This window comes from Microtus ochrogaster, chromosome 6, assembly GCF_000317375.1.
Source record: "Microtus ochrogaster isolate Prairie Vole_2 chromosome 6, MicOch1.0, whole genome shotgun sequence".
Classification (NCBI taxonomy): domain Eukaryota; kingdom Metazoa; phylum Chordata; class Mammalia; order Rodentia; family Cricetidae; genus Microtus; species Microtus ochrogaster.
The window spans coordinates 27,790-39,292 of NC_022013.1; the positions used below are offsets into that span (position 1 = coordinate 27,790).

Below are 11,503 nucleotides of genomic sequence, written 5' to 3' on the forward strand. Positions count from 1 at the left end.
AGTGCTGGGATTAAAGGCGTGCGCCACCACCGCCCGGCTCTCCTTTCACTTTCAAACAATGATTAATTTACTTGAAGTACCAGGTATAGAACACAAAACCTCACACCAGTCAAACTAGACACAGCTGTATAAACCAGGGTTAAATATCATGAAGAACTAAATATTTCCATGAATTTGTTGTAAAGACATTGATTTCCTAGATATTCTTTTTTTATTATCATGTCTTATATGTCTATGTGAAAAAAAAAATTAGTCAGGCTTTCAATTTAGCATTGCACCTACCATTCATAAAAATAGGCCATTTTCCTAAAACTTTCTGTAGATAAGGCTGGCCTCAAATTCACAGAGACATCCACCTGCCTCTGCTTTCTGAGTGCTAGGATTAAAGGCGTGTGCCACTACTGCCAAACCCAGCTTTTTTTCTGATTTTCAAAGTGCTTACATTTTTAAAATAAAATTACATTCTAAATTGCAACACAGTTCTGTATAACAGCAAAGAAACTCCTTTGTGATTTTCCTTTATATTAAATAAATAATTTTAAAATGTAACTTTCCAAGCAACAGTGATTATGAAGAAAGCACATTCTTTAATTATTGGGTTATCTGATCATCATCTACCACACTACCAAGTATGTTTATGTTAAGAAAAGGTTTATAAATATAGAAGGGAAATTTATTACTACTTGTTTCATTTTGTGTCCATGGATGTGTCTAACCTACACTTTAAAAGGTATTTTTTTCTTGCCAGGTGGTAGTGGCACACACCTTTAATTCCAGCAATGGGGAGGCAGAGGCAGGCAGACAAGACAGGATTCAAAAGCTACAGAGAAACCCTGTTTCTAAAAACAAAACATTTTTTTTCTCATTTTAAAAGGAGTATATGATGGAATCAGCCAGAGACAATGCAGATAGAAGTTGTATTTCTAGGATACTTATATATGATTCACATTATCTCCATAAGGACATTTAGCTAAGATGATAGATGAGTCCTTTTACTTGTTCTACCAGAATACAAAGAACGTGAGTACGTATTTGCTTCACTTATAGGACTTGCAGAATTTATAGTTCAGATAGACATAAAAGATTTATTTTTATTTATTCTTTACAATACATTCTGACTGCAGCTTTCCTCCCCTCCACTCCTCCCGGTCCTCCCCAACCTCAACTCCCACCACCATCTACTCCCAGAAAAGAGCAGGCCTCCCGGGAACATCAGAGGAACACAGCACAGTAAGATACAATAATACTAGGAACAAAACCTCACATGAAGACTCAGGTGTTTGAATGCTTGGCCCATAGAAAGTAGCACTGTTAGGGAGGGTGGCCGTGTTGGAGTAGATGTGAACTTGTTGGAGGAAGTGTGTCACTATGGGGGAGGGTTTTAGGGTCTCTTTATGCTCTCTGATTTTCTGGCTGGTGTGGCCTGTGGTTAAGAAGGCAGTTTCCACCCAAGTTGGGGCTGGACTTCTGGTGGCCAGTATGGCCTCTATGGTTGAACATAGGGGTCTCCACCAGAGTTGGTGGCTGCGCTATGACACAGCAACAGGAGGGGTGGGGGGTTGGGGACAGAGTGTGGGGTAAAGAGAGTCAGGGGGTGGTCCATGGGCAGGTGGCCTACTTGGATTTCTGGTGGCTGGAACAACTTCTTATTGCACGAGGGTCTCCACCCAAGTTCAATAATAAAGAACTTTTAATGTGCTGAATAACCATCTATTGTTGTGTATATATGACAAAATATTTTTAAAAAAATTTATTTATTCATGTATTTTATGTATATGAGTCTTCATGCATACCAGAAGAAGGAGTCTGATGCCACTACAAATGGTTGTTAGCCATCATGTGGTTGCTGGGACTTGAACTCAGGACTTCTGGAAGAATAGTCAAGTGCTCTTAACTGCTGAGCCATCTCTTCAGCCCTGACAAAATATTTAAATAGATGCCTGTTACTGAATAAACAGGCTATTTCTATCTTTTGTGCAGTCATAAAAATTAATAATTTCATATAATTATATTTGTGTATATGTGTTATACATGAGTATTCGTCATCTATTTATCTATCCATCCATTCATATGTATTTGTTCATTTGAAATGGGGTATTTATGTAGCTATTATGTAACCAGGCTGGCCTCAACATTTAATCCTCCTGCTATGGCTTCCTGCATGCCAGGAGTAAAGGTATGTGACACCAGACTTCCAACCTTCTAGCTGCATTCTTATCGGAAAAGTTTTATATGATATAATTTTAGAAATGGAACAGGTGGTTTTAGGGGTTAAACACAGACGCACAGTAGGCAAGTTCTACACTACTAAGTTTCATCACTGGCCCAAGGATTATGCTTTTCCTTTTCTTTTGGTATTTTCATCTCTGTGTGTAGTGTGCATGTTCATGTGGAAGCTTGAGCTAACATCAGTGTATTCTTCAATTATTTTGAACCTTATAAGTTGAGACAGAGTTTCTCACTGAATCTGGAACTTGCATTTCTGGTGTCTAGCTAGCAGCTTGCTGGGGTATTCTTTGTCTCCTCCTCTCACACTGGGATCACTGCCTGACTTTGTATGGGGTCCCGGGGATTGAACTCTGGACCACACATTTGTGCATTAAGCATTGTCCCTGCTGAGCTATCTTCCCAGCCTAGACATATGCTTTTAAAAATTATTAAAGTTTAACATGTAAGCCAATAGCTTTTTCATCTTACAACTCTGATATGCTGCACACAATAATGGCTTTAATGATATTTAAAATACCATAAAGTTCACTCTTCAAGTATGAAATTCAGTCACTTTTAGCACAGTCACAAAGACATACGTCAAATACTGCTTTTTACACAACACTGCTACCATCCTAAAAAGAAACCCACCTCCATTAGTGGTCAAAGCCTTCTTCCCTTCCCACTTGATCCTGGCAAGCACTAAGCTATTTTCTACTCTCATAAATTTTTCAACACCTGGCATTTCACACACAAAGAACCAACCACAGTACAGTCTTTTGCTGAATGCACCTATGTTAACATGAAATAAGGATTCCAATCAACAACCTAATTTCCCAGCTATCAAGGGAAGAGCAAGCTAAGTGAGAAGGCAAGCACTAAAGAAAAACACAAGCATTTTGATGAAAATAAATAAAGTAGAAAAGAGAGAAAATTGGCAAACCCAAGTTGGTTCTTCAAACAATCATTAACATAAACTAAACGGTAGTCAATTATCAAATGATGCATAAGGAATTCTACCACGAATCACAGAGATACACAGTAGTAGGGGATAATACTATACACAACTGTGCTGTGGGGCAATGGTCTTTTATCCTGTCAGTTGTATTATTTTTCATAAAATGCTGATTGGCCAGTAGCCAGGCAGGAAGTATAGGCGGGGTGACAGCGAATGGGCAGGAAGTAGAGGCATGGCAATGAGAATTATGGGAAGAGGGAAGTTTCAGTTTGCAGTCATTACCCAGATGCAAAGGAAGCCAGACACAGAGCAAGCAAGATGTGACTGACTTGCCAAAAAAGGTACCAAGCCACGTGACTACCACAAACAAGAATTACCGCTGATATAAGTTATAAGAATTAATTAGTAGGGAGCCTGAACTAATGGGCCAATCAGTTTATAATTAATGTAGACCTCTGTGTGATTCTTTGGGACTTAACGACTGCAGGACTGGGCGGGAGAGAAACCTCGGTCAACACAAATGTTTCCCAGTAAATTAGGTTCCTTAGACAAAATGTTCAGAAGGCACCAAGGGAGACTGAAAAAGACACTCTCAACATGGCCTAGTCTAACTAGATACCTCACCTGGCCTGCAGTGCGCCCTAGCTTGTTTCCACATTCCGAAGTGTAGCTGTAAGAGGGGATAAAGAACTATAGACCAGTTCTGCAGTGGGTAGACACAGATATCGGGAGCTCACTGACCAGGTGGCCCAGAAAAATTATGGCACTCCAGGCTCAGTGTGAGAAGCCATCTCCAAAAAGAAGGTGGAGAGCTACATATACACACATACACATATACAGTAAAATCCAACTCTAAGACTTTTTACATAAACTAGATAATGTAACAAAAAAGCCCCAGAAACATGTGATCAGCCTTGAAAATACACACTTAATAAAGAGATTTTATAACTGGGCGTGGTAGTGCACACCTTGAATCCTAGCATCAGGTAGGCCGATCACAGTCTACTACACAGCACATTTCAAGCCAGTCAGAGCTGCATAATAAGACCTCGGGTCAGAACAAACAAACAAATAACAAAAACAACAACAATTTAAAAAGAGAGAAAAATAAACGTTATCCTAAAGGGATAACTATTTTATACCTACTTGTAAGTAAGGCTAAGACTTACGAATAAATAGGTTTGTAAACCCAGTTATAAGAAAAATAGTGTTTAATCATTAACCGTGCCCTGGAGAGTCCCAATCTCCTATTTTGGAATTTGAAGCATCTAACTTGAAACTAAAATTTGCCAAGCAGAAGACAGAATCAGTTTTCCTATTACACTCAAAGCACAGAAATTCTAGTACCTCCTCAGGCCTTCCCAGAGCGGGGGTTCCCGTAAGAAGAATGGCTCGCTTGGCTTTCTGCACCAGCGGCAGGAGAATCTGGCTGCGGGCAGCAGTTCTGGACTTCATGTAGTGTGATTCATCCACTATCACGACTCTGAAGTTCTGGCTGTTCAGTGCACCTATCAAAGTCTCTGCGTCTGTGGTTAGGAGACCATAGCCTAGGACGGTCACTCTGCTGGTTGATATTCTCCTAGAAAAGAAAATTCGCCTGCTTAAAAAATATCTATCTCAGCAATGAATCTATCACAAGCAAAACAACACTCTAGGCTGGGGGTGGAGAAAGAGACGGTCCTACTGCTGAACCTCAACTACTCACATAGGTCAGATTTTACATTTCTCCAATATGTTCAGTCAAGACTTAGAATTCTGGTCAAGTGGTTTTGGGAAGATTTTGATAACAAGAAAGCCACATTTTACCAGGACAAGAATGTTACTTTATGACAATGTTTTCTTACATGCATTCATTTGTCAGCCTGGGTGCTGTGGGTATTTTGTCAGAACAGCACCTAACAGAGCTGCCCACTGCACATTCCTGGTCTTTCCCATCTCATTTGACACAGACCTCAGGCACTGTGGTGCTGCGGTGATGGAACAAGCTCAAAGAAGGACCCTTCCCTTACACAGAGGGCCACCGTGCTACAGTGAAGTGACCCTCTGAGCCTTTGCTCTCTATGATACACATCTGCAAACGTCTTTAATTTCTATTATGAATTTATTCCTATACACATTTTCTTACTATATATGAGACCAGTGAGGGCAGGAAATGTGTGTAACTCATCTTTATACACATAGTACTTTGCTCCTAGTGTAGAATAAAGTAATGAGACAAGCTCATGAACACTAAAATGTACCACTTTTTCATTCTCTATTATCACTAACAATGCAGGACTTCACCTGCCGCTTTCTTATTCTGTGCATGTGTGCTTGTATGCATGTAGGCATGTGTGGGTGTGAAGGAATGTGCTTGCTTAATGCAAGGGATGCCAGAGGTTGATAGGAAGCATCCTCCTCCACCACTCTCCAGTTATTCAATATCCAAGGCATCTTGCTGAACTCAGAGCTCTCCAATTTGGCTAGTCGAGCTAGCCAGCTCGCCCTGTCTTTTCTCCACAACTCAAGGACTGGGATTCCTGGCAGGCTAACATGCTAGCCCAGTTTCTTGGTCAGAGTCCTCGTCTCCACCCACCTCTCCAGTGTGAAGGCAGGCCACCATGCCCATCCACCACTTACACTGAGGCTGAGGATCCCCTACCCTCTAGACCCATTTTCTATCCTCCACAGAAATAGTGAGAGCTCCTAACTTGTGAGTAGCATTTGAAGGCCTGGACACATCTAAGAGAATTATGATTTCCTCCATGTGCTCAGATAGCAGAAGTGCCCACAGAAGAAAAGTATGGGCTTACGAGCCACTAGGGTATACTGTGAATAATATCCATCAGATAAAGGTATTAGAGGTCACTTTAGCCATCTTGATGGCCTCTAGTCTGACATAGGGCTGGGTGATAGTTCAGCAACAGCTGGCACTAGGAGTAATCTCTTTATGTGGTACACATATACCAACATAGGTTGGTACAGATCCAAATCTACTTCTTTAAGGATCTAGAAGACACGAAGTAATTTTTATGACCTTGGTTAACATCTTCCAAAAATGTACACACCTATGTTGTGGTCCTATCTACCACATCCAGACAGTACATAAACAAAGGCCAGTACCACTAGGTACCACAAGAGTGAGTTCTCCTAAATGATAATGAGAAGCAGATGATCCAATGCCAAAAAAGATGTCAAAAAATAGATTTTAAGAAAATGTCAATATAGACATTTAAATTAAGATAAGAAAACCTTAAACATTTAACATTCTCTAAATTTGTATCTTTTCAATTTTATGCAGTTTTTCTGGAGAAGTAACCAATTAACAAGAATTGCCTACATTTTATTATATAGTAATGCAAATAGAGCCTAATTTGTCTTGGATTCATACATATAAATGCTAATGAGTTAGGGCTCCATGGTTAAAAGAGGTAAAAGATTCTACATCTATGCTGTCTGCTTCCTCCTTCTCCATGCAACCTGAAGTTCCCCTACAGACACTATTTATAGTCACAGTGTGAGATGACACAGTTCGGAACAATATTACCAGGAAGGATCTAAGATCTAACAGAGACTTATTTCTGGTAGAGGTGTTATTTTTAAAGCCCAGAAAGTGGTAATTTGTGTCACCCCCATCCTTCTTTTTTTTTTTTTTTTCCTTCTAACACAGGGCTTCTCTGTGTAGCCCTGGCTGTCCTGAAACTTGTTCTGTAGACCGGGCTGGCCTTGAATTTACAGAGATCTGCCTGCCTCTGCCTCCGAATGCTGGGATCAAAGGTGTGTGCCACCATCACATCTGGCCACACTTTTTCTTCAAGACAAGTAAGTTCTTCTTACCCAATGTCAGTTTTGTTCATGATGATATTGATCTCCTGTGGCTCTAGTTCTGGGATCCATTTTTCTAGTTCTTCTGTCCAAGGGTACCTCAGAGATGAAGGGACGACTATCAGCAGAGGCCATTCCTCTTTGTAGAAGTAAGCAACTGCAATTGCCTGGATTGTCTTCCCTAGCCCCATCTGAATAAAAAATTTTAAAAATTATATGTTACAAATGAAACCTATATTCTGAAAGAAATTACTAAATACTAAAGAGTGTTACATCAAGAATTTTATTATAGCAATTGGAATATATAGATAATAAAAAGTTCAAGATTGCTAGGAACTTGAAGAGTCATTAAAGATATTATACTATTTTAAAGATCATTTGTGATTATAATTAAAGGCAGATGACCCCTAGGTATAAACATTATACCGATTTTGTCTGTAGTTTCTCTTTTTTGAGAACAGAACAATAAATGCATTACCTGCCGAGCAGAAGACCATGTTATTTAAAGTAAAGTAACTGTGAGTCATACATGTTTTCCAAAGGAACAGTAAGATAGAGAGTTGGAGTTATTTAAACCACAGCTAGCTGATACAAAATCAGGATGAGATTCCAGGTCTGTGGTATCTTTTTCCCCTGAGCATCTCTATGTTAGTCCCACCAGCCTTTCTAAGCTGTTTCATGGAAAAGGAAGCTGCTAAATCAACTTTTAAAGAGGTCTTCTCCACAATAGCAGGAAACTAAAGACAATTCAAGTGTGTTCCACCTGGAGCATTCTAGGCAAATGTTCACTGATGAAAGGACTGGAATGTGCGGGGTGGCTGTGGCTCAGCACAGATCAGGAGCAAGTGGAAGGCACTGGGCTCAACCTCCCACAACCCATGCTCTGATTTTTAATAAAGAAGCAAATTACTGCTGTCTATGATACTGTTGGCATGTTACTGTGGAAAAGGCAAAACAGTAAGCATAGACAGTGGGGGGAAGGTGGCAGTGAAACGGCACCTTGATTTCAGAGCAGTGATATGTCTGCACACATTGTCATGGACAGTTTAATAAACACAGTCAAACGGGCTGAAGAGATGGTTCAGTGCACAAAAGCACTTGCTATGTAAGCAGAACTGAGTTTTAATTCCCAGCACCCATGCAAAAACAAAAAACCCTGGCATGTCTGCATGTGTCTGTAGTCCCAGTGCTGAGGGGCAGAGATGGAGAGAGAAGTCCTGGGAGCATGCCAGCCAGTGAGCCTAATCAGTGAGAAGAGTCGGGATCAGTGAGAGACCTGTCTCAAAGACAGAGAGTGGCATATAAGGACACTAGACATCTTCCTTTGGCTTCCACATATAGACAAGTGCACACACACATATGTCACACATACTATGCTGAGGACAAACTGGTCAGTGAGGAAGCGAAGCAGCACTTGGAGACTTTTGTAATGCTAGCAGGCCTGGACAGAGCTAGTGCTCAGAAAAGTCTGGCCAGTAACTGCAATGACCACCTGCAGACAGTCTCTGTGTTTCATGGCTACCAAGTGGAAACTTCATTGAATTTGGGCATATCTTCCGAAGCAGGACTGGTATGGGCAATGCAGCTGTTTTCTTAAGATAGTTTTGTATTTGTTTTCTCAATATAAGGGATTTGGCTGGGGCTTGAACAGGTATGAAAGCAGAATTCAGCATCCCTAAATATGCTGGAAGTAAAAAAAAAAAAAATGGTTTTTCGATCAGTAGCTATGGAGCCAGTCCTGGAACTCACTTTGTAGACCAGGCTGACCTCGAACTCACAGAGATCTGCCTGCCTCTGGAAGTAAAATTTTAATTTTATTTCTATGTAATCCTAGAGCTTTTAGGCAGGAATTGTTATTTAAGCTTCTTACAGAAAGACAGCAGTTTGAATACATTAGGTGTATATTAAAGATAATAAACGTGTAACATATATTTTTGTTTCTCCTTTAACTATTCCACTCTCACACATAATTAAAAATTAAAAAATGGAGCTGGGCAGTGGTAGCACACACCTTTAATCCCAGCACTCAGGAAGCAGAGGCAGGCGATCTCTGTGAGTTAGAGGCCAGTCTGGTCCAGAAGAGCTAGTTCCAGGACAGGCTCCGCAGCTACTGAGAAATCCTGTCTCAAAGAAAGAAAGGAAGAAAGGAAGAAAGAAAGGAAGGAAGGAAGAAAGAAAAAAAATTTAAAAAATGGAACACATACAAAACAAAAAGATGTTACTTCACCTTATTTACCCATGTAGGTAAATTACACCACAACAATCCTTACATTTACAAAGAAGAAATTACTATAATAAACAAGTCTGAAGAAAAAGACTAATAGATATAGGCTTTGCATGACAGACTATTCAAAAGAAAAAAAGATAGAAACATGAAGTTTCAAATGATGAGTGAGATTAAAGAAAAGAGAAAATGGGAACCTTATCAAGTCTATTATAGAAACCTTGTTTATGTTTTTCTTTATATATATGATTTTATTTAATTTTATGTGCTCTGGCATTTGCCTGCATGTGCGAGGGTGTCAGATCCCCTGGAACTGGAGTTACAGGCAGTTATGAACTGCCGTGTGGGTGCCAGGAATTGAACTCAGGTCCTCTAGAAGAACGACCAGTGCTCTTAACCACTGAGCCATCTCTCCAGCCCTCTATGAGTTTTTTCTTTAACAAGAATCTTGGTTATCCCACAAGGTTAACTGTTTCCAGCTTCATTCATTTACCTGAGAATTTTGCAACTTCATTTTTTTCCTTTTTTTTGTGATTTTCTTTTTTTATTGATATTCATTGAGTTCTACATTTTTCTCTGCTCCCCTCCCTGCCTCTCCCTTCCCCCCATTCAAACCTCCCCCAAGGTCCCTATGCTCCCAATTTACTCAGGAGATCTTGTCTTTTTTTTTTTTTTTTTTCTGATTTTCGAGACAAGGTTTCTCTGTAGCTTTTGGTGCCTATCCTGGAACTAGCTCTTGTAGACCAGGCTGGCCTCAAACTCACAGAGATCTGCCTGCCTTTGCCTCCCGAGTGCTGAGATTAAAGGCGTGCGCCACTACCACCCAGCAATTTCATTTTTCTTAACAGCCAAATAACATTCCATTTGTATAACCCAGATAGAAAAGACAAACACCATATGTTTTCTCTTATATGTGGATGCCAACTTTTGATCTTATACATGTGTTTCATCTGGAAATCTATAAAGGAATCTATACAGGACAACGGGGAGGAACTCTCAAGGGAGAGGAGATAGAATACAGAGATAACAAAGGGGAAAAGAGGAGCCCTCTGAGCTATAACAATGACTTGCCTGGCAAGATACAGTCAGCAAAATAATAATGGCACAACGTTACAGAAACAACCAAACACAAGATGGAACTTATATTTGGGACTATTATGGGATCTAGGAAATTGGAGTTAGATAAGCTATAGACCCCAAGGGAGAACCTATTACTATTATTCTTCTATAACGACATAGTATTAAACCAACTCCTAATGGCTCAGCTCTATATCCATAGATAGGTGCATCTGTCAAGCCCATGAGCAGAGAAGCTTCTTCTTTTTTAAACTGGGACCCACTGTTCAAAGAAAAGCTTCTTTCTGCATTAAATAGCGATTAACATAGAGATCCACAAATGGTCAGTGGACAGAGACTAAAAGTCTTAGGAGTGCTTGGCACTAAAGGGACATCTATATCACAGCCCTCCCCCAAAGGCTCAGGGATCCTCGAGGAAGAGGAGAGAGGTGGAAGAGGTGGTAGCTGATTGCAGTGAATTTCGAGCACTACACTGCAGTTGTATTTATAAGCACTCACAGGATTTGTGCAAACTCAAGCCAGATTCCAGCATGGGAGAGCAGGTGGGTTCTCCTAAGCTGAGGAAGGATTGGAGACTGATAGTTGATGCTTCAGGGCAGGCTCCACACCCAAAAAGATTTGAGCAGCAGAAATAAGACTGAAGAAAAAAGACTAGAAGTTGGGTGGGTGAGGAGAGATAAGGTAGGACTTGGGGGAGAGGAACCGAATATAATCAAAGTATACTGAATAACATTCTCGAAGAATTTATTAATAATTATATATAAAAATACTTTGTTGGTAGAGTACTTGTCTAGATGAAGCACTGGGCATGGTGGAACAAGCCTGTAATATACATTTATGAGGTAGAAGCTGCAGAAGCAGGAGTTCAAGGGCATCCTAAGCTACACAGAAAGTTCATCGCCATTGCCACAGTCTTATTTGATAACAAGAGTGAATGGATGCTTTAGGGAAAGACAAGCAACTGTACATTCCCCGGAGTTGATAGCCTGGAGATGAGAAAGGTGCTTGCTGTTCTAAACGGGCAATGCAAAAGCTTTAAGTCCAGCAAGGCAGTATGACCAGTTACCTTTCAGCTTCAAGCCATGTGGAGTGGAAACAGGGAACTCAAGTCTAACAGGTTTAAATACTGAGGAAGATCCAGCTGGAGAGTGAAATATTTGTCTTAATCTTTTAAGGATAAAATTGAGGTGGCAGGCAGAGAGGAGCAGGCTGAAGCAGGAAGGTTAGAAAAC

The 11,503-nt window shown here is 40.4% G+C and overlaps 1 protein-coding gene across 1 annotated transcript in view; it reads right to left on the reverse strand.

The window, feature by feature from the left end:
* Positions 1-11,503, reverse strand: part of LOC101980314 (DNA annealing helicase and endonuclease ZRANB3-like) — a gene marked incomplete at its 3' end in the record, with an annotated part of 124,136 nt that overhangs the window by 23,615 nt on the left and 89,018 nt on the right. The window contains exons 4-5 of the mRNA XM_013346651.2: positions 6,983-7,161; positions 4,514-4,745 (exon numbers count right to left, since the gene is read on the reverse strand). Of these exons, the coding sequence (XP_013202105.1) occupies positions 4,514-4,745; positions 6,983-7,161 (411 nt within the window). The remainder of the gene's footprint in view (positions 1-4,513; positions 4,746-6,982; positions 7,162-11,503) is intronic.